This window comes from Anser brachyrhynchus (assembly GCF_964034855.1).
Source record: "Anser brachyrhynchus genome assembly, chromosome: 2".
NCBI lineage: Eukaryota > Metazoa > Chordata > Aves > Anseriformes > Anatidae > Anser > Anser brachyrhynchus.
In genome coordinates, this window is record NC_137695.1 from 84,834,598 (window position 1) to 84,858,540 (window position 23,943).

At 38.7% G+C, this 23,943-nt stretch overlaps 1 protein-coding gene across 12 annotated transcripts in view; it reads left to right on the forward strand.

Moving 5' to 3' along the window:
* CTNND2 (catenin delta 2) overlaps positions 1-23,943 on the forward strand; it is a 645,658-nt gene that overhangs the window by 317,545 nt on the left and 304,170 nt on the right. For all 12 annotated transcript variants that reach the window (XM_080578781.1, XM_080578780.1, XM_080578782.1 and 9 more), the window contains 2 exons: positions 21,607-21,641; positions 22,119-22,235. In XM_080578781.1, coding sequence (XP_080434907.1) covers positions 21,607-21,641; positions 22,119-22,235 — 152 coding nt within the window. The remainder of the gene's footprint in view (positions 1-21,606; positions 21,642-22,118; positions 22,236-23,943) is intronic.

Consider the following 23,943-nt stretch of genomic DNA (forward strand, 5'->3'; position numbering starts at 1 on the left):
CAGACCAGCTAGCTGGGAAGTCAGACTTTCCATTTTGGTTTCCAATTTAGACAGTAAAATGAGATCCTTATCCCATCATCTGCTTGTGGTCTGCTGAGTACCCTATAGCAACATAGCTATAAAAAATCAGGTATTTTTAGGGAAGGAGCAATCAGGGTAGGTATTTATTCAGTTTTGAGATTCAGAACCTAATAATGGAATATTTTGATTGTTTTAAATAATAAGCCAATTAGTCTCATGGTTGTATTTTTTTTATTCTATTTTCTATACTGGCATAACTCAGATGCAAAATAGATAATTTAGTAGCAGCTACTGTTCTGAAGAGAAGGGCGTGCTGCTGCCACACTTCTCATGAAAGAAAAGATTTCTAGTTGTACAAGTATCAGATAATGGTTATTTTAACTCAAACCAACATTTGCAGAAAAATTCTACAATGTTTTTGTTTTCTGTGCATATCTCCTTTGAACAGATTAATTTTTAATACTTCACAAAAATCTGGATTGTAAAAATAGTTTGCTGTTTAGAGATTAGCATCAGCGTCATCTTTTTTTTTCTTTTTTACTTTTCAGAATAGAAAATGGAGACCATCTGTCTATTAATTTTTGCCCAAGTTGCAACTGTAACTATTTTGTAGTATCACATAGCTTCATGTTTTAAGCATTCTACTTGTATGTATGTATTTTTGCACATCTCAAGAGTGTGCAAAAACATATTTCCCAACTCCGACTGGACTGAATGTTAACCTTTAGTTTGTGGCTTAAATGTTGTTCTTGCTTGGCCAAGGTACATCCTCAATTTAAAGAAATCTTCCTAATCTCTTTTTGATGCAAATCTCAATTTAAATATTTGCAGAATGCAGTTAGCACAAAATTGACATTTATCATGAGACTGTTCTTGAAATATAAGATTTACTGAGCAATTTAGATGTGGGAGGAACCCAGCTTTCATCCTGGATGCATGATGTTCTGAAAATAGAAATGGTATTTCCGATGCTTGCTTTTGATCCAGCTAAGTTGATATATGCTGGCAAGGGTTTTTGGGAGTTGCAAGTGTTTTGTATTTTCAGGATGTCTTCTAAGTTTGAAATCCCAGCCCCTTTCTTTTAGCTGACCATTAGAGGATGGGGCAATCACTGTTTTGGGTTCTGAAACTTGAAAGAACCTGAGCTCCAGGACAGCATCTTTCTTTTCAGGTTCTTTTTTTTAAGATTCGCATTTTTTATTTTTTTTGGCAAATGTGAACCTTACTTTCTGTGTTCTGAAAAATGTGTCTATGCTGCCTTCCAAATATTTTTAAATTAAAAACAAATGACACAAAGTCTATTTAGTTAGGTCTCTGATTGTGATGGAAAACAGCTAAGGAGCAGGAAGAAGGGATGGGACATTATTGGGGAAAAATTTAGTAGCTAAGCTGGAAAATAAGAAAACACATGTCTGTTTTTTTAAAATATGTGGCTTTGCATAAATAAGACTAATTTAGTTGAGAGTAGCTTAACATTAAAGTAATAAAACAAATTTGTAACAATATATATTTATTAATAAATGACTAGCAATTACTAAAATAACTTATTAATGATAATAATATTTTAAAACAAGATATACCATTATATTTATAGCAAAGTTAGAGTTGTATTTCAGAAAGGCTTATAAAGATAACCCAAATGAATTTTTTCCTTGCGTGCAGCCTCAGTACTAGATCAAAACAGTCAGAGCGCACTGTACTTCTGCCGGTGGCATCCCTATATCTAATGTCAGGTGCAGTTTTTTTATAACTGAGTTTTTAACCGAGCTTTTCTCTCTGTAAGGAGTTAGTGCACGTGTTGGCAGGGACCGAGAGCACTTCAGCTTCAGCCAGGGGAAAATGTGACAGGTGGAAGTTGCATACTTTGCAGTCAGGATCCTCGCTTCTTCACGGCACACTGCAGGGCATATGGGGGGCATCCAAGAACTGAACCAGGGCCAGGCTCGATGCCCAAAGACCAATACTGCCAGTTATGACACCAGTGCCTTTCATCTCCACCTCAGCTTTACTGTCAGTGCCTCTCTGGTGGAGAGCTGCAGCGCAGGAGTTCACAGAAAGGACAAGACATTCTTGATACTTAATTTTTACTTTCAAGTCTTTTTTGTGCCCAGGTAGGTAATCTCAGGTTTCCTACAGGAGCTGCAGTGATTAAATGGAGAGTGTAAAGTTTCATACTTCTTTGTGTTGTACACAACCATGAAGTCACACGTGAAGGTTGAAGCCAGTGATGCCTCAGGAGGTTTATTTATTTGTTTGTTTGTTTGTTTGTTTCACTTTGCAGCTATAGCTGGGTTTTAATTCTCGTTCAGTATTTACCTTGTCTTGGTAACAATGTTTTAGGGTAATCGGGTAATCTAGAAACTTTTTGCTACTTCTTGTCTGTTCCTTTACAAAACACGGCATGCTGTGAGACCCTTACAAAATCAGATAGGGATCCCAACGTGCTCCATCTTTTTGGAATCCTGACATAAAATTGCGGAGTGGTTGAGGCTGTAAGGCAGCACCTCCAGAGGTGTCTACTGCAACCTCCCTGCCCAAAGCAGGGTGAGAAAGAGCAGCTTGCTCAAGGCTGGGTCCAGTGGGGTTGAAGGATGGCAGCTCCCCAGTCTCACTAAAAAAGTAAACTTCACAGTTTACTCACTGTAAAAAAGTTTTACCTAATGTTTAAACGGAATCTATTGTATTTTAATTCATGCTTATTGCCTGTTTTCCTCTCACTTGCTACCACTGAGAAGAGTGTAGCTCTGCCTTCTTTATTGCCTCCCCTCAGGTATTTATACACATTGGTAAGATCCCCCAGAGCTTTCACTTTTCCAGGCTAAGCAGTCCCAGCTCTCAGCCTTTTCTCATACAGTAGAGGCTCAATTGCAAAGGTCATCTCCGTGGCCCTTCACGGGGCTCACTCCATTAAGTCCATGGCTCTTTTGTCCTGGGGAGCCCAGAACTGGACCCAGCATTCCCGACGTGTCTCAGCAGTGCTGAGCAGAGGGGAAGGATCACCTCCCACAGTTGACGGTGCTTTTCCTAGTGCAACCCAGGATGCTGTTAGCCTTCTTTACCACAAAGAGTCATTGCTGGCTCCGTTTTCTCTTCTTGTCCAACAGTACCCCCAGATCCTTCTCTGCAAAGCTGCTTTCGATCTGGTTAAGGCCTACAGAAAGCCCCAAGCCTATGCCAGTCCCTGGGGTTATTCCTGCCGAGGTGCAGGACGCGTCATTCCCCTTTGTTGAACTTCAGGAGGTATTTTATTTGTCAGGCTGTTTCATCAGTCTGTTGGAGTCCCTCTGAACAGCAGCACAGCCATCTGGTCTTTCAGCCACTCTTCAGAATTTTGTATCATCTGTAAACTAGCTAAAGTTGCACTCTGTCCTGTCATCTACATAATGAAATTATCATGGTCAAAAAGCTCACCTACAGACCAATACTAATCCATGTGATATTTTCATCTAGGCACCTTTCTCATGAGTTGATGAAGAGAGCGGGTAGGTGTTACGGCACCATGTGCTGCACACAAAGAGCTGAAGAACACTTCTTAATTTCTTATAGTCTGTTGAGGGGGTCCAGAGCAGCAATTTGGATCTAAAGGATACTGGACTTGGAAAGTTAGGAAAGAATAGTTATGGACATATGCATTAAGGTAGGATTTTCAGGTGCAAGGCCTCACTGTGTCTTCATTTTGAGCACCATATTTATTAGTTTTGAATCTGTCTCACTGACAAGGAAATAATCTTTAGTATTTGTTCCTGGTTTTCAGTATATGCCCCTTCAACTTCATACACATAACCTCTCCTCAATTTACTAGTATCTGAATTTGATTCTTAAGTGAAGTATGGAGCTAATTCTGTTCATTATTATTATGTGCATGTCTTTGGAGAAAGTTTAGGAAATACTAACATCTTGAAATTACTGCTGCAGTGCTTAAAATGTATTCTACATATGTCTATTTGTAATAGTTCATGATTCCAGACTTCATACTTAATGGATGATAAAGCCCACTAAATAACTGTCTTCCTGGTGATGTGCTATTTTTGTCAAGAATATTAATTTATTGGTTATTCATTTAAGTAGGCTATAGTTAAATGTTTTTATAGTTTGGTTCGAGCTACAAAGGTCTTGGTGATAATTGTACTGGCAGCTGTGGATCTGTTAATCCACTTGTATAAAAATCAAAGAATTACTCACAACCTTAAAGCTGTAAATTGATGAAATGGTAGAGTAGAATTTAGACCTGAAAATCAGATGAATAGAAAAAAAAATGTTTATGACAAAAATATTTAAAAGGTTAAATTAATTTTTAATATGATTCACTCTGTGAAGTGTGGAGTGATGGTAACTTCAGAAATTAAAAACAAAAACAAAACAAAACAAACAACAACAACAAAAAACACACCACCCTCCTGGCTACTGATTGGGCTGTATTATGATCTCACAGAATTATTGAAATGTTTTTCCTGCTGTAAATGTGTGGAGAAGTCGCTGCATAGTTTTGATGAAGTCCTAGAGAAAATAGTTTTATTTTAGGTTTGGTAGCCCATGCCTTTTATTGCGAAAGTGTATGTCTGTCAGGTAGTCCGGCTGCTTGTACATGTGGTGTGAATGGGATCAGCAAGGTATGCTGGATTATTTGCTCGAGAAGTAGAGAGGAGTTCCAGCTGGTAAGGCAAGCAATATTATTCAACACTGTAATCAAGAGCATTTTACCCACATTCAGTTTGTCACTGAATGGGAAGGAGATGGAAATGGACTGAAGAAAGCGGACTGAAGAAGATGGAAATGGACTCCTGAAGGCTAAAGTGGAAGTAACCCAACAGTGAAAAAGCCACTGTCAGAGAAGCTTGAGATGTCTTTCTTCTTTCTGGACACGTGGTGTTGTCTGATTACCCTGCTTCTGCATGTCAAGCACCACCAGTCCTGTGTTGCAGGGGGGCCTGTTTCACCTCCTCAGTCCGGCCTTCTCTCCTGCATGGACCCATCTTGTAGATAGTTTCTAGGTCTTGTCCCATGGGTGGAATGCGGACTGTGCTGTCACCTCTCTCTGTCCCTGTGTCGTGCTGCTCCAGGTGGCTGTCAGGAGCTGACTGAGCACCCTGCCTTGCCTGGGGCCTCTGGTGGAGCCCCTGAGCGCCCTGCCCTGCCTGCCCTGCTCACACAGCTCTGGGGCTGGCTGGTACAGGCACGGCCTGTGTGGTGCTCACCCTTTGCAGAGGGAGCAGCCAGCTCTTGCAGCTCTGTCCCAGCTCTCTTCTGTGAGCTGTGACTGAATGCTGCCACAAGAAGCTATGACTCTTTCTGCTGGGCCGCTGGTGGGCACCAGAGACCTCTCCGTGTTGCGGATGGTGGCTTGTTAGAGCCTCGTGTTCCCCAGGTGCACATCATTATCAGAGCATCAAAACAGTTCTTCTGGATCTTGTCCTTTGATTCAAACTTACTTCTTGGTACAGTCGGCATATGTATAAACCCAAATTAGTCACACACTTCCATGTATATCTACAAAATGCTGTCAGCAAGGCCACCCAATAAAGCCATGTCATAATTAATTCCTTCTGATAAGTAGTGACTCTTTTCCCACGTAAGACAAAGGTGGTTAGATGACAAGTAACAGTGTATGCTGAAAAAAAAATCTTTCTTTTGAAAGATGTTTGCATAATGTATGATTTTGCTTTTGTTCTGATACAGTTACTTAAAGAAGTGTGAATTCAGGGCAGGTGCAATCCACATCATGGTAGGGCATGGCTTTCTACAGACTCATTTTCAAGTGGATGATGCTTTCATAAAACATTAGGGTAGATGTTTCGAACTCATTTGTGTAAACAGATAAGCTTGAGCCTTGTGGAAAAAGTGAAAACTACAGAGCCAGCAGCCCGCAAGAAGCTGAATTTGCCACACACAACAACTATGTCAAATGCCCTATAGCAACTGAATAGACTGAGAAGGAATGATTTGTATTTCCTTTTTATAACCAAAACATTAGGTTATTCTTTTCTCTAATGTAAGCTTGGGGCATGAAGAAAAAAGGGGAAGAAGTCCGTCTGTTGTCAGACACTTCAGATAATGCCCTGTTTGTTCCTGGCAGGTTATTCTTCTGCAGCCGTGAGAAAGGTTGCCCTGTCTGTCACATGCATGCCTTGTGTCAGAGCTCTAAAGAGTGAATTGCAGTGAAGGTAGCCTTGTTGTTGAGTTTCAGTTGCTTTTCAGAAGATGCCACATACGTCTTGTTGCCCTCTGCTCAAGAGGAAATTGAAACAATCCTTTTGTTTGAAATTCTTCACTGAAAATCCAGTTCAACGCTGAGAAGATGGTTTGGATTCTTCTTCTTCTGTTCCTGTGATTCCAGATGATATTTTCACAGTTTAGACGTAAAAAAATAAGGGTTACATTTCCCTTCTCTTTTTTCTAAGTGCCACCTTGAAGCTTCAGACTGGATTATAAATGTAGCCAGGTGTCTCACACATAATGTAGACAGAGAAGTGTCCTGCTTAGCAGGACAGAAGTGGTAATGCTGAGAACACTGTACAAGCCAGCCAAGACAGCTGCTTTCTCCAGGTTGCATTGGGTCTAAGTCTACAGAAGTGAAATCTATGTGTCTAGTGTATGTATCGACATACTCAAAACATACCTGCTTCATATGTTTGGAACCAAGTCTCTTAAGAAATCACCAATTTTAACGTCATAAGTGCCACCATACTTGCACAGTAATCTACCTTCACAGAGCCACAGAACAGCTGAGGTTGGAAGGGCTCTCTGGAGGTTGTCTGGTCCAAACCCCCTGCCCAAGCAGGGTCACCCAGAGTCCCTTGACCAGGACCGTGTCCAGGCAGTTTTTGAAGGAGGGAGACTCCACAACCTCTCTGGGCAACCTGTGCCAGTGCTCTGTCACCCGCACAGCAAAGAAGTGCTTCCTGGTGTTCAGACAGAACTGTGACAGAAACTGTGTTTCAGTTTGCCTCTTGCCTTCTTCAGCTCCTACTGAGTTGGGTAAAATCTGAACTGCTTAGGAAGAAATGAAAGAACACATGAATAGTTGAAGATAAATATGTTTATTCACTGGATAAATATTGTTTGCGATTCCAGGATGCTTGTTTTTTTTTTTGTTTTGTTTTGTTTTGTTTTTTTCAAGTTCCATTAATGCTTTTTCAAAAACAGAAAAAAAAAAGGCAGATAATGGGAAGAGGAGATAATTGTTCTAAAAAGCAAAGCAAAAGAGATTGTTTTTTAAAAAAGCCTTCATGCTAAAGGTTTCCAGAAAGATGCTGCTTCTAGTATGCTTACACTCACCAGCAAACTTGCAGTTCTATCAGAAGACTTTATTTTTTGGGTAGCAGAGGACAGGAACAAATAGGCAGTCAAGCCACCACCTTTACAAATGCCATCTGCTTTGGGAAAAAATTCCTCATGTAGATTTAATGGGAAGATAAGAAGGGCAAGCTTCATCCTTCTCTCCCAGTACTGACAACGTGCCCGCCCGTGTGCTTGGGGGTTTCTGGATCCCCTAGCGCTGGGGCCAATTTGCCCTGTTAAAAGGCATGTGAGGTTGCTGGCAGTCACATGGAGGTCATTTCTTGTTACAGCGTCCCCAAATCTGCACTCTGCAGCTGCCTGGGAGCTATCTGACACATAGCATCAGTCTGTGATGCAGCATTACCTATATTCCCGTGCAGGTTGTATTTTTTTAAATTATAAACTAATTCTTCAAAGTGCTTCTGCTGTTGCAAAGCAGACTCTGTAGTGCACATGAGTTTTAAGGAGACATTTTATTGTAATACAGAAACACTAAGGATGTTTGGGGCTGAGAGTGCTGCAGAAAAACAAGTTTTTGAATTTAAACTCTCAGTGAAACGATGACTTAAGGAAAAAAGAGGACTGAAAATTTTAATCATCTATTAGTGTGCATCATCTGAACTTCACATGCCATTTGTCTACTAGCATTTGTTTTAGTACAAGTCTTTATAAAGAGCTGCAAGATATAAACATCGTGATAAATAAAAGGTTAACTTTGGTAAATAAGTGTTAGGAAATCATTCAGATTTTTTTTTAATGACTAAATTTTGTTTCAGACTTAAATATATGAAGTGCTAGATTTAATGTAAAGACTCAGACACAGATAAGATTCTATATGGGTCAATGCCACCTCTATGTATACATCCACATATGTATACATATACATATATGTTCACATATATATGTGTAAGTGAAGAGCTCCTCCCCATGATAGAGACTAGAGGCATTTCTTTTCCTTGAAGCCTGGAATGTGGAATTAAAACTAACTGGTATTTGTCATCTTGGAAGATGAAAATATGCTGTAATGTGCAGATGGAACACGTACATGTACTGTGGTGCTTATGGAAACAAATGGCTATGCTTGAAACATAACTGTGGATATTCTTTCTCAGTTGTTCTATGCTTTCTATCTTTTGAATTACAGGCAATGTTTCCATGCTGAATGAAAAATTAATGAAAATACTGGACAAAATAAAGTTTTGACTTATTCTTTTATGCATGTAGTAGTAATTACAGTAAACCTTTGTCTTCTCTTTGTCTTTCCGTTTGTCTATCTGCATTATTCTGTCTGCATTATTGACAGTACATTTTGGAGTAGTTTACTAAAGACTTGTTAGTCTTTTTGTATTGCTATGGTAAGTTGCATTTTATAGATGACCATAAAATATTTTCAGAATTCCTGTAATTTTTTTCAATAATCTGTTCAAAATCCATTTCATTATTAAAACAAACAAAAAAAATATATTTGTCCAAGAAAAAGGAAGACAATTTTCAGTCTTAGTTGCTGAAAAAGTTAAGTCTAAGTCATAGTAAGAGGAGGCTTAAACTCATCTGTAATTAACCTGAGAAACAATAAGTCCAGCCTTATGTGCTATCAGAAGACTGGTTTAGTACATTTCAGGTTCTGATCTTGCATCATCTTCAAACTGGATGAGTTTGCCTTAAACACTCCTGGAGAAAAGTTTATTCCAAGATCAACCCCAGGACTGATATTTGAGTAATTCTGTGTCATTTCCCTAATGCTCAACTTCAACTTAACACTACTGGTTGTCTCATCTGTCCATTTTGATGCCTTCTGTTCACATCTTGTGATGATTCCCACTTTATTTTTAAGCTATTAATTCACCAGTGTCATCAGATAATGGGTTAAATGCCTGGTGGAATTCCAAATATGTTAGATCTGTATTTCCTTTTTTTACTCTCATGAAAATTTACCATCTTATGAGCTGTGTGAAGCCTTAATATGCATGTATTTGTTTTCCTCATGGCCATTACAGTTCTAATTATTAGCAAATTATTAAACTTTAATAGTCAGCCTAGGCTTGGGTTGTGGTTGTTTTCTTTTCCCTTGTCTTAAATAGGCACAATATCTTGTAATGTCTGTTTAAAACATGTAGGTTATATAGTTGATCATGGCATGTAGAGTATACCGTGTTCTTTGAACTCCCCTTACCATGATGCTTCTGTAGAACACTGTTGAAGAGGCCAGACATATTTTTTGGCTCTATCTAATTGACTTTTTTTCCAGTCCCATCTTAACTCCCAAATTGTTCTGGTTGCAGTCATTTTGGGGTTGTACTAGGTTTGTTTTGTTGTATTTTTAATTTCTTTAATTTGTTTGACCACTAGAAATACTTAACGTTGTTTTTCATTGGTGGGTGTTTTATTTATAAGCCTTTTTGTACGCATTATAGGCTTTGAAATGCAAACGCATTAAGATGTGGACACAATTTTTAACAGTTAAAGAATGGCCATACCTCCTAACCGGTGCAAGTTAGCAGGACATTGAATGAAATGATTGGGAGTAAAAGTCTGTCTCAGCTTTCAACACTGACTGTCCTTATGCCAACTTTCAAAGACTGTGCTTCCTCAAAAGGGCTACAAAACACATTGCTTTCTTAGTTGTTTTCAACTATTAGCTTTAGCACTTCTGTACTGTGAGATATTAATTTTGTCAAGTCCAGGAAAGATTTTCTGTGTTTCTTATTCAGGGAAAAAAAAAAATCATCTCTCTTTTTTTTTTTTTCATATGAGCTCCGTTTTGCCTGTGGATGCAGATTTGGCATTTGATTGGACTATTTCTGAGATGCACTGACTGAACACATAGAAAAATAAATACTTCTCAATTTTATGAGCAGCTTTTAAAGCTAGATTAAGATATTTAAAGGGAAAGGATTTGCATAGTTAGCAAAATGCCTGGATAGCACAGTAGAGAAATACCAAAGCTTCATTTTGGGTAACTAGAAAAAAGAAGGATAAATGCAAAGCTGGTTACTTCTATTTCATGTATGTATATTTTTAATGATAGAACATGTGGGTGGGCATAAGGATTGCTTAGTGGCATGAGCTGTATGAAACTTTGAAACTTTACTTGGACTCTGCATCTGCCAGCCATGGGGAAGAAAGTGTTTTTTTAATGAATTGTTTTGAACAAGTGATGTTAAGAAATCCTAAAGAGAGATTTGCCTAGGTGGCCAAGAGATTAATTTTACAGTTATCCAGGAACCACTTCACCAAAACAAAGGGCTTTTAAAAATTGAGTGTGATTCTATATCTGCCAATGTAAAGCTCAGCTAGTTACTTGAGATCTGTGTTTCATTTCCCTTGTCTGCTTTTTCAGCAGAGTCAGCGGAGAAAATTAGTGCTTTTATTTAACCTACAAGCATTTAACATTTTGCTGCATAATTATACAGACTTTCCAGAAAGTACTAAGTGGCCCCTTGAGCAGAATGAAGATCAGTGCCCTGTCTTAACACTTCTAAGTGTTACCACTTTTCTAATTTCAGATGCTTTCAGGATGCCGACAGGTAGAATTTAGTTTTATCAAACAAGCCATCTCAGCAGTTAAATTCTGCTATTGAGAGCTTCTGAGATATGACCGCAGTGCTATTAGAGGTGATAGAATAACTGGTCTCTTAAATTTTTACAAGTGATTAAAATGGCTTAGTGATAGCTAAGCCTCCTGGATTTTGGGGGGAACTCAACTTGAGAACCTGTAATATTCTTTTTGTTACCTGTCTAGTAACCTAATGGTTACTAGACCTAATGGCATTAGGGCCAGATTTGCATTAGAAAAGTTTGTGGTAATGAGGTAACAAATAACTTTCGAAGTTGGTCCCATTTACATAGGAAAAAATAGTAAAAGATCAAAATCAAACTTAAAGTATTCTGTGAATTTCACACTTCCAGGTGTTTGTGGTGACAAAGATGGTCTTTTTGGCAGCTTGAAGGAACAATAATATGGAAATCCAGGGGTATGCTTTTGTTTTTCATGAATGATTGCCCAAAGCAGAAGAAGGAAGAGAGACAAAGTTATAAGTCTTAGGAAAACAAATCTGCCAGCCATTAAGCTGCAGCAAAATCAGCTGCATGGTTAGAGATGCAGACAAGAAGTTTGGTACTTGTTTTGCTATGAAGGCACTGAGCATTATAGGAAAGCCAGATGGAGGAAAGAAGTGATTAACAGAACTTCAGAGATCAACTGAACGTTTGGCTTTTTATTTGATCGGATTTTTAATCTCGTTGTTACTAGTGCAGCCCTTCATGGTGTACCTGTCTGGCAGACCTTAAACTGCAAGTCAGTGAGCACAGCAGCAGGAAATCACATCACTGAAGCTCTCTTGCAAAGTTTTAACTCAGTATTGAAATGTGTAGATTATGCACATAGACCAGGATGAAAAGATTTGATATTGAACCTTACAGTGAAATTTCATGTTCTGGATCTAGAATATGTTTAAGTAGAAAGGTGGTTTCATCCTTTTGTTAACAAAACAAAAAAAAAAATGGCAAAGAATTGCTCTTGTCAAGTGACTATTTAACAACATTTTATATTGTGATATTCTGCTAGGAATAAAGCCAATGCAAAATATTTTTGTTCTCAGTATTACTAGTATGATCTCTGGAAGATCATTTCTTCAAGCTGCTACAAGAACACCCTTTTACCCTTTAGGAATATTCTCTTTAATGTATACATACTTAAATAATATTATGTGTTTCTTACATCTGTCTTTACCAAATGTCTGACTTATGAGTAGTGTCACCTCTGTTTTATTTCTTTAGTCACTGGTAGGCAATGAATAACTGAATATTATTTTCTTAGGAAACATTCTTTTTTCCCCCTGTGAGCCTTAGCAGGGAAAAAAGCTCAGATAAAGAGACTGTATTTTTATCAGGCAAAACTACAGATCTGTCTAAAGCTTACATTTACTTTTTGTCAGCTTGCGTTAATATAATTTTAGTAATTTTCAGTAATGAATGTGTGATTAAAGGTTATCCGTATAGCTAAATAGCCATTATTACCATGTGCCATTTTGGATAATTTGTCAGCTCTGTATACCAGCAGACAGTTTACAAACAAGAATTTTCACTCCCATAGTTGAATTCATAAATCAATATCAATTGTTCACGGGTTGATTCAGCTGCTTAACATCCACCTAATAAGCTGAATTACCTTTACATCCATCCAACAGCTGAGGTTAGAAAGTAGTTTTCTGATGCCTTTACATTCATCCACTGAAATGTAAATTTAAGACCCATCATTCCTTGCATATGTGGTTCTTGGTACTGCCCGCTTCTCAAATGGCCAAGTTTCTTCATTGCTCAGTGTTTCTGGTGGTCTGAGGTATTAACTTAGGCAGTTGTGTGTGTGCTAAATCATGTAACAATCATCAGCTTCCAGGATCACAGGCTGAGATTATTTGAAGGAGGGCGAGATGTGGACCACTACAGGGACCATCCTGGGATGTAGTCTAGCTTCATGAAGTTGAAACTAACATCAGTTCTTTCTAACAGATTTATCAGAGAACATTATAAGAACAGGTTAGGTTTTGCCCCCTTACCTCAAATCAGATAGCTGCTTCCATAATATTTTAGTACCTTTTTAAAGTTCCCTGCTAAAATTCTGATGAGAAGATTGAGCCTCTTTGTTCCTGTGCCACCTGTATGCTTCCTGACTGTTCTCCTGTCACTTTGCCTTGCCGCATTTATTAAAGCCCGTTGTGCTCCCTTCTCAGACTTTAGCCTCATCTAAGCTTACCAAACTCTTCTGAGTTGACCTTTTATCAGTTTTGATTTTCTCTTTTAAAATGTGAGAATTAACTAAAAAACCTGAACAGCAGAATACCCAAGCAACCTCCGCAGTGTGTTGTTAAAGCATTCTGTCGAGCATAAGGCCATTAGCAGCTAACTTCGAAGTGAGCACAGCATTAAGTGTGGGCTGGACCAAGTGATGCCCAAAGGTCATTCAGACTTTAATTAATCTATAATTATCCCTCCTTTAGCTCAACAAAAAATAATTTGTTTAACACGTCAAGTCAACCTGCCTTTTTAATGAACACAGCAAGTAGTTTAGTTTATCTTCCCTTAAAAATGATTAACAAAATCTTTCCTGCAGAACCTTCTTTTGTTTCATGGCAATGTCCACACATCTGGTGGAGAATACAGAAATAAAAGACAACATATAAGGTGGCGATTGCTACCATGCAATCTGTTCAATCTCAAAATTCAGACTGTGTATTAAGAATATTTTTTGTTAGTTACAAGGGACTTCCAGCTTGTATTTTGGCACAGAAGGAGTTTGCTTCTGGCCCTAGGAGCTGATAACAGGCATAAGCTGTGGGAAAGAGAACAGCAAAATAACCAGCCAAGCAAAAAGAAGAAACGTCCTGCCTCTGTGTTTTCTTCTGTAGGAGGGGAGAAGGAATGGAAAGGGAAAGAGAGGGTTGTTTAAATGGGAAGAGGAGAAAGCAAAGGGGTAGGTTTCTTGGAAGCTAATGTGAAGAGGCTGTAGGGAGAGGAACTGGGAAGGGCTGTGGTGTGTGATTTCACAATGTGACAGGCTATTTGTTTGTTGGGAGTGTTCTGCATGGAACGTGCTTTCTTCAAGGTAGAGGCCGTCTGGCTTCTGTCTGCAGCATTTCCCTGAGGAAGTGCTGAGCTTGAAATGAATCACCCCTCAAGAAACAGAGAAAACCACTTTCTTATTAGCTATCAAAGACAATACAAAACAAATAATGTGGTTGAAATAGTCATAAAAAAGTGTAGTCATGCTTAAAATAATTTACTTAAAGCAATGGTCAGCATGAGGCTCTTGGCTCAATCTGCATGTTAAGGATTAAGCCTTGTGTAGAAGGGGGTGTTTTTGTGCAGTTTGTCTGATGAGAAGAGGAGCTTTGTGTTACTGTCTTGCACCCTTTTTCTGAAGACATTTTTCAAACGTTGGTGCAAAGAAAGGGTAGCTATGGTGGCATCTTTTATAATGAGTTCCTTAAATAAAGTATTATTTTGCATATAGGATTGAGGTTTCATAGGAAAGATAGGGAATAGCCTGATGGTTGCACACAAATGAGGTATTGGCTTGAATTCTCACAGGTTAATAAAACAAAATTATATCTAGTTCTATCACATTGTGCTTGAGTGCTCTGATACCCAAATGACTGGGTAAGAGGGAGGAGGGAAAGAAGGAACCAGACCTAATTTCTTCTTTCAAGTTTTCCACTTGCCTCAAGGTGGAGGTCATTCTACCTATCCACAATTGCATTTCTGTAATTTGCAGCTTCTGATTTATTTCTCAAACACTTTCTAATACTGCTCCAGGAGGAACTGTTGACTCTCTCAGGGGTGGAGAGACCTTGCAGAGAGATCTTGACAAATTAGAAGGCTGGGCAATCACCAGCAACATGAAGTTTAAGAAGAGCAAGGGCTGGATTCTGCACCTGGGAAGGGACAACCCTGGCTATACGTACAGAATGGGGACAAGAGGCTGAAGGACAGCCCTGTAGAAAGGGACTTGGGGGTTTGGGTTGGTAGCAAGTTGAATATGAGCCAGCAGTGTGCCCTGGCAGCCAGGAGGGCCAACCGTATCCTGGTTGCAGGATGGGGAGGGTGCATCGGGTTGGAGGGGTACATCAGGCACAGCATGGCTAACTGGTCAAGGGAAGGGATTGTTCCGCTCTGCTGTGCGCTGGTGTGGCCTTGCCTTGAGCACTGTGTGCAGTTTGGGGTGCGACAGTGTAGGAAAGACATAAAACTGTTAGAGAGTGTCCAAAGCAGGGCTGAAAAGATGGTGAAGTGTTTAGAGGGCAAGATGTTTGAGGAGCAGCTGAGGCCCCTTGGTTTGTTCAGCCCAGAGCAGAGCAGGCTGAGGGGAGGCCTCGTGGCGGCCTGCAGCTCCCTCACGAGGGGAGCGGAGGGGCAGGCGCTGAGCTCTGCTCTCTGGGGACAGCGACAGGACCCGAGGGAACGGCATGGGGCTGGGACAGGGGAGGGTCAGGCTGGGGGTTAGGGAAAGGTTCTGCACCCAGAGGGTGGTCGGGCACTGGGACAGGCTCCACAGGGCAGTGGTCACAGCACCGAGCCTGACGGAGTTCAGGAAGCATTTGGGCAATGCTCTCAGACACATGGTCTGATTTTTGTGTGGTGCTGTGTGGAGCCAGCAGTTGGACTCCATGATCCTTGTGGGTCCCTTCCAACTCCAGCTATTCTATGATTCTGTGATTTAGATGCTTGTTTGGATCAGATCCAAATACCATCACTAAGGCTGAACAAATACAATAGTATACCACTATCCAAACTGATACTTCGTGGAGGCACGATAAATTTTTAATGTTCTCCTGTTCAGGTAGTGCAGTTTTGAGAGTGAGCTCCTTTCTTAAATAAAGATAGCCATTGAAGTAAACAGGAAGAACTAACAGTATTATCTTAGCAGAAATACAGCCTTAAGCCAATTCCTACTACTTGTAAACCATCATCCTTTTTCTTAATTAATTAATGAAGGGAAATTACACAAGTAATTTGATTTGATTTTAGTTTCTCTAAATAAGAACATGAGAATGGTTTTATTGATTCAGAATTAGGGGCCACCTAGCCCAGTACCTTATATCCCATACAGGCCATAAACAGACACGTAGGGAAGAAAAAGAATAGGATAATCATATAATACTTTTTTCCCTAATGCTGTCATTGCTTCCAAGTTTAAAATTAAGTAAAATATAACAAGTATTCACATTTATTGTCCTCTGAATTCTTCCCCTTTCAATAGCAGAGCTTCACAGGCTTCTTCTGTGAAAAAAATCTGTCTTCGCTGTCACACAAGTAACAAACTGCAAAACTGAAACAAAAGGAAGCTAGATGGTTTGGCAAGCTAAATAGCGTTTTGTTTCTAGGTGGCCACGTTCAATCAAAACTGCAGTAAATGTTTTCGAGGTGTGTGTTGGTATATAAGAAATGATTCCAGCAACTTAGAGGTCCAAAAATATATTATAATTGATACTCTTATTGACCATTTCAGGAGTGAGGGTAAAAACTACAGGGAAATGGTCTATTTTATGCTCTCTCCATTCAATAGCAGCCTTGCTGTCTGCTTTGCAACTACGTCAGCAGCACCCTGGGTGGAAAGCAAAAGTGCTTCTCCTGGCTTTCAGTGCATGCTCTGTAGTTAAATAGCGCTCTTATAAATGCAGCACATTGAACGTTAAATCCCACTTAAGTAAGAAGAAATAGCACGTTTATTTTTAAGCATAATCAGTATAGGAAAAGTGGGTATAAACAGGACTGGAGCAGTTAAAAAAACACTGTTAAAGGAAAGCATGTCTGCACACTTCTGCAAGTGTTAAATGCAGAAGAAAGCATCGATCTTGGTACCTTACTGGAAATTTGTCTTTGAGTCTATTGGAAATTGGCTGTGAATATTTCACTTCATCATTGAAAAGAAGTACAAAACACTCATAGCAGAGCCACAAAGTTCTGCTATTGATTTTGTAAAACCTAGGGAATAACAAAAAATTGTCTGAAAAAGAAAACAGACAATTCCCTTTCCCTGTAGGAATTTGTAGCAATGTCTTTCTAATACAGATGGGAATAACCACCAGAACTGTTTTCTGGCATCTTAAGCTATGAAGAACTCCATAACAATTTTAAAAGTCACTTTGAAATTCAGAGGGTAGAAAAGGGCAGTGATCATTAAAGTACTGGTATGTTCAAGAGGTGTTTTTTTTTGTTTTGTTTTTGTTTTTGTTTTTCAGAATCACTGTAGAGGATTGGATTAGGTTAGCCAAGTTGATACCATAGCTGGCTATGGATAGAGTGTGCTTTAAAAAGAGGTTACTGCATCACATCTATAGAGGTGACTATTGCAGTTAGCAATTTTGACGTAATTTTATGCTGGGCAACCAAAAAAATAGCATATGGGAGGTGACCTTTTCTATGGTAATTGAGGGATTAGTACCTTTCCATGGGATTATTTCATGTGAAAATGTAAAATCTACTCTTGCCTCTTTTGTCTCTCTCCTTTTTTTTTTCTTTTTTTTTCCAGACAGTTGATGGTAAAGACTAGGTTATCTGCAAAATATTCAATAAAATGTACTGCTGATTTAAGAGCTGCTTCTCCTTTGCTTGAGATGGAATATTAGTGTTTCTCAACCTCTTTCCCTCTTGTGAAATGCCTCTGAATCTTTTTTCTTCCACCTTCCACAAATGAGAACATCCAGAATAGCAATTTAAAAATCAGTGAGACAGTATCTGCCTGTAATTATATACAGCTATGTTTTGTGGCTCCATTGCTGAAATAATTGAAAAGATCATGTGCTGATACAGCTCCTTGTAAAAATCCTTTCATAGCTGTTGTATAGTAGGGTTAGATATAATTTCATGAATTGTTTTAGAAAACAATAAAAAGAAATATTTTGCATAGCAGATAAGCTGTAGCACTTTCTCAAAAACTGAATGACAACTGTAAACTGAATGACTTCACCACATAAAGAAGCACACAAACATTTCTTGGATAGTCAAAGGAATATAGCAGTGGGTGTTTGCCCTGAATGCGTGTATGCAAGTGCCATGATAAATTAAGAGATGTGCCAGAAAGAGTGACTTTAGAGAAGACCTACATCCCTTCCTACCAAGATTTAAATGCCTCTGCTACAGTGTTCTTTCATGTGACTTGAATAACTGAATCACATACCCTAATGTGCATGTGCACTGAGCTGTTTTGGTGGGATAATGAAAGTAAATTTCCACAGCCTGCATCATAAGTGCCATGTTAACAGGTGTGTGTGTACCAGGGCTGCCTCTGGTCATTGTCTCTGTACCTGAACCTGACATGGATTAACTGGCTCAAGGTTCTGCCCCATCTCCTGGAGGTCACTGCCTTGCCATCACCTTGGCTCCCAGCTCCCAGTCCTCATGAAGCAGCTTGCCCTTGCTGTTCCCTGGCACCTGCACTGGAAGCAAATCCTTGGTTGTTGGCCCAGGTCCCATGGCAAAGCTGTCTGAGAATGTCTTTGGCAGTTTTTCTTCTGCCAAAGTGATCAACAGTATTCCCTACCTCTGGTTTGCCTCCCATGAGGGTTACTTTTACATAAATATGTGAGCATGGTCCAGGAAAGTGATATTTTAGTGTCACCTCACATTCACTTGCAAGCCACCAAAATGGCTTTTGACTCTTGTAGATTGTGGAGTAAGATGTTTGATGGTCACATGTAGCTCACCTTGCTCTGAGCTTTCTGCTGGCACTGGCAGTTCTGGGACAGGTCAGGGCGGTAACAATTATGCTTCCTTGAGTTCTCAGCTCATTAGTGTTTTATGCTATTGTTGTCTTAAACTATGCGAATGTACTACTGGTTAAAAAATTCCTCCTCCGTCCTCAAACTCAAAAAAAGTTTGGTTCACAACTTTGCAATAAAGTGCTTTGTTTTTCGCCTTCCTTGGTCCAAGCTGGTAGTTTACAAACTTATATAATGAGGGACAGGAATGTGCAGAAAAGTTGTTAATAGTGAACTTACGACCTTTCCTTTGGGAAAACTATAAAGCAGAAAGCTTTATTTTGCTGAATGTGCTTAAAAAAATAATTAAGGGGGGAATACTTCTGTTATTTTTGTTCTGTTTTGTTTCCATGTATTTGATGTCAGTATGCAGTCAGTGGCACTGATCTCTTGTATAGCAGAAAAATACCTAAAAGAAAAGAACAGAAAAGGGATTTTACTCACTGGAGCTGATTTGGCGCACCCATGCGAGAGACTAGAGACTCCCTGCAAGTCGCGCTTGGTTGCTTCAGGCAGGAATTCTTTTCAGGCCAAAATCAGGAAACAGTTTAAAAAAAAAAAAAAAAAAAGTTAGGATCAAAACCAAACCAAAAGCAAAGAAATACCGGGGTACCTAAATTTAAACTATGTAAAGTGCTAATAGGATTTTTCTAGGTAAACCTTCCATGTGTTTGTCTGCAAGACTGAGGCATTGGTTTGTAACCAGGAAGAGGCCCCAAAATACACAACTATATGGGACTGCTTAAAAGCTCAAGAGCACAAATTTAACTAGCGAAAGCAGCACTCTTTTCATAACAGTATGTTGCTATCCTTGTGGGAGCAGATAAATTTTTAATACGTTGAAGCCGAAGTTAACATCAGGATGAAAAGTTCGTTGGTCAGTCTGTTACCTTCACTCTGTAGGTTAGATTATTTATTAAAAGACCATTACAGTATCTGTGAATAGGAACCTGACTAAAACTGGAAGAGCCAAAATACAGCTAAAATTTGTTGCAGTCCTTTTTTAGACGTTCTCATTTAAGTTTTCCTAAGATGAATACATTAAAAAGTTTCTGTGAAAATCAGACTGGTGACATTAACGATCACTACAGATCAGACACTAGTGATTCATTTAATGCTATCTGTACTGTGCCGATAACAAACTTCCACATTTTATATGAATTTACTGCTTAAAAAGGGAATTGCTGAAAATGATAGCTCATTCTTTATGCACAGACTTCATTTGCTTTTCTCACTGACTTGGATGAGATGACGCAGTCTTCTACATCCCTGTGTTGTTGCCAGCAAGCTTGAGTAGTTTGTTTTGCCAGCAAGAATGCCATCTGAGGTACTGAATTTTGTGGTGTCTTCTGAGGTGGTACCCATCACCACCTGGAATAGGGACTTTATAGTGGGAAACAGCATATTGCTCATTACGGATGGCCCTAATTCCAAAAAGGAAAAATGCTTTCAAGTCCCAGTGTGTCAGCTGAAGCTGCAGTTGTTCAATGGTTTTGAAAATCGGGCAAAAAGAATTTCAAATTGGAAAAATTAATATTTCAAAAAGAGCCACTGTCCCAAGTCACCACCAAATGTAGTCAAGGCTACATTAGAAAAGGTAATTTAAATTAAAGTCATTTCTTCCAGTTCAGTGCTTTGCCATTAGTATTTGCCTGAAGACTCTGGCTATGTTTATCTTCAATATTATTAACTTCAATGAACTTGAATGCAAGCATTTTAGCTGAGTGTCTCATCGAAAGGATAGCTTCTTAATCTATGAATTCCCTCTCCAGTGCATCAAAATAAACCACAGATGGTAGATATTTGGAAATTAATGATGATCTATAGATTTGAATTTGTTGGATTAACACTTCTGATGCCAGCTGGAAATTAAAACGTGCTTTTAGTACTGTTTATATGTAAAGTAGGCAATTATCCTTTTTTTTTTTTTTTTTAACTATCAAATTTGATTAATAATTAACCTAGGTTATTTTCCTGTAAAAAAAAAGGACTCCAAAAAGAAGCATTTTATATCATTTGCATTATTCTTGTTCACAGAAAATGGATACTACGAGCTGTACTCACATATTCATAAGAGATCCAGCATCCGCTGGGAAAAGGGAAAACAATTTGAGATTTAAAATCCATTTGCTCATTAAAAAGAACATTTGTTCTCTACATCGTAATTTTTTCTTTTTTTTTAGTTTGAACAGTTAAAAATAATTTGTCTTTTTTTTTTCCAATAGATGCAACAGGTGATTTTGTTCTCCCCTATAAAAATTGTGTAAAAATCTATAGAATAAGTTGTAATGATAATTATAATAGTCAGTTCACTGTTACTAAAAGAATAATTATTGCTGAGTAACTTGAAACTTTTTTGTCTATTTGGCATGTGAGAAAGATCTATAGTGAAGGATAAGCAGATTATGCCTTTGAGGAAAGTGTTCTCATTGCCTAATTGAATATATCCTTCATTTTATCAACTATAGAAAAAAAAATTACCTAACCTTTCCTCTTGTATGCATCCTCATTGTTTTAAAATTAAGAGCTTCCATTGCTTAAGTGCTTGTACGTGGAAGCACAAACATATCTAAATTTACTCTCTTGTGTAGGCCAATTGAATTAACTTAGCTGCACATTTGAATAATAGAAATGCACATAATGATCAGTAGAACAGGGAATCAGGCACATAAATTCATTTAGAAATCACATGTAACTGTTCACTTGAGAAAACAATTTGTAGCTTTCTCTACAAAAAAGAAAAATCAGACAAATAGGATCCAAAAAAAGGGCAAAATGTTAACATTATTACTTTGAAACAGTGTAATTTGTATATTAAGACCAAGAGTGTGATTTCTACATGCATGTTTTAAATTATTTAGTTAAGAAACGAAGATGTTTCTGTCCTGCTGAATGAATGCTCTGCGAGTCATTCCAGAAAAAAAAAAATAGTACTGGATAAAATCCATTATTTATTCTTAAGTCAGTTTCTTCAGAACAGATTTAGAGCTGAATATGGCATGCTACTGAGTCATTTCATAAAAAAATAACACTTCTTCTTTCTTTACAGTTCAACGGAAGAGCAGTTTCACTGGCAAACACAAGGTAATGTACTTATCATTAGAGTACTACATATATTTCCTACCAGAGGGGTCATACTTCCAAAAGAAGGTAGAGGGGAAATCAATGTGCATTTATGCAGGGGTGGTTTTTTGTTTGTTTGTTTTGTTTTTATTGCTAGTGTGTGAAAACTACCGAAAAAAATGGCAAAACTTGGCAAAAGTTGTTAGGGTTGGCAAAAAGGACACCTAGAATAGTGCAGTCTTTCAAGAGGGGGCATTGCTGAACACCTCTAGCTTTTTCTTAAGGTGAGACCTGAGCTTTCTCAATTAGCTTTTATTAATCCAAGGCCACACTTTCAAAAGATGGCATAGTTTTCCTGGATCAATACGACCAGCCTCCTGTAAACATGTAATCTTGGTGTGTTCTCCATTCGTTCATCAGCTGTAACTGTACATGATCGCATGCAACTGGTTTTAACTTTTGCCTTTCTTTCACTTTTTTGTGTTGATGTTATTACAGATGGTCAGAAGGATATAGAAGATGAGCTCACTACTGGTCTGGAGCTGGTGGACTCCTGTATTAGATCACTGCAGGAATCAGGGATACTTGATCCACAGGACTATGCAGCCAGTGAAAGTAAGTTGCTAAAAATGTGCTTTTCAGAACCCAGAAGTATTTGGAGCATTTTATTCTTTAAAACTAAAAATTGGTACATTTTCTTATAATGTTTTTCCTGATTATTTTCTGATGCTGGCAGAAGACAATGTAGTTGTGAGCAGAAAAATTGCCTCCCTGCATTTGCAATTTAATTTTTGGTTTTGTTTGTAATGGAGAGAATTTTATTGGAAGTTTGTAGGCAAAATCCCTGTGGAGTATATTTTAAGGAATATATTTTGTAATTGCAGTATGGCTGTACTACACTGTGAGGTCATGACACAAGACTTCAGCATCACCACTGCAAAAGTAACTTTCAAACAGCGTAGTTTCAGTATGCAAAAATAATATAATGAATTGTAGTGTGGTGGTGTGAGTAATTCTAATGTCACTTCTTAAACACTCAGCCATCAGGTAGCTGGTACTCCTTAACACTATGATTTTCAAATTGGTAAACAGATGAAAGCAGTTAGGTGAACTTCTTAAGGATGATGCAGAGAATGCCAGCTGTAGCAAGAAAGCTGGAGCCTTTTCTTAAAGGTTAGTGTACCGGTCATTTAGCAGCTCTTCTGTTTGCAGAAGCATGCAGTGAGTGGATAGATCCTTTGCTGGGATCAGCAATTTAAGGCTAACCAGTAGCAAAAAGGAGTGAGGGACATGCCACCCAATATATAAGTAGAGCAGATGTCTACAAGTGTTTGTGCTCATAAGTTGCATACACTGAGACAGTTTTCCCACAGGCTAACACCTCTGTTAGGAGATGTAACCCTAGACATTGAATAAGCAGGTTAATTCCCTATTTTCCATTACTTTTTTTCACTCTCCTAACTGATACACTGTTCCCTTCTGCCACAAAACGTGCCCTTTCCTTCACTGCTGCTCCAGGCATTACCTTGACCTTTTGATTTTCTCTAGTATTCCTCTGTATGTCCTTCTCTCTGCTCCCTTGAGCCGTTTTTGTTTTTCTTCAGTCCCCTGCTGCCCAGTACTCTGTGACTGAATGCCATCTTTCAAGGTAGTTGTCCAAATTCAGCTTCCTCAAAAACAAAGAGGATGACTTCCCCTTCCTTGGAAGGGCTAATGTGACAACCGCCTTCTGCACAGCCTCTCTAGCAATGGTGAATCGTCACCTGAAATGTCAGCATCATTTCAAGTGAAAGCAAGGCATTGATTGCAAGGCAGAATTTTAATAAGTCAGAACATTTTTCAGAATTATTTTAAAAGAAGAGTTGCAGTAAAATTCACAGCTGACAGTCCTGGAACAGTAGGCAATTTTTCACTTTTCATGTACACAAGATTTCTGGGTCTACAATGTCATCAACAGTCTTGGTAAGATGTTGTTTGATCTGAGCAAAATCTTCTGTTGAGAAAGCATGATGTAACAATATAAGCCCTTATAATTTGCTCCGTTGTTTGTTTTTTCCCATTTTTTTAATTCATTTGGGGGTGAGGAGAAACAGATTGAATGACTGACATGATTAGGATTGTCTTCATACTGTGATTCTGTAGAAAAGTAAATCTGGGTGGATGGCAGCAGAGGAGATTGGTGGCAGGGAGGTCCTAGCATGGATGGGCATTTGGCAGAAACTGGATGAAGAGGTGAAAACTTAAGAAAAATGTTAGGGAAGGATGAGGGCAGTAAATGGAAAGAAATATGGGTAAGTGAAGAAAACTAGTACAAAAATTTCTG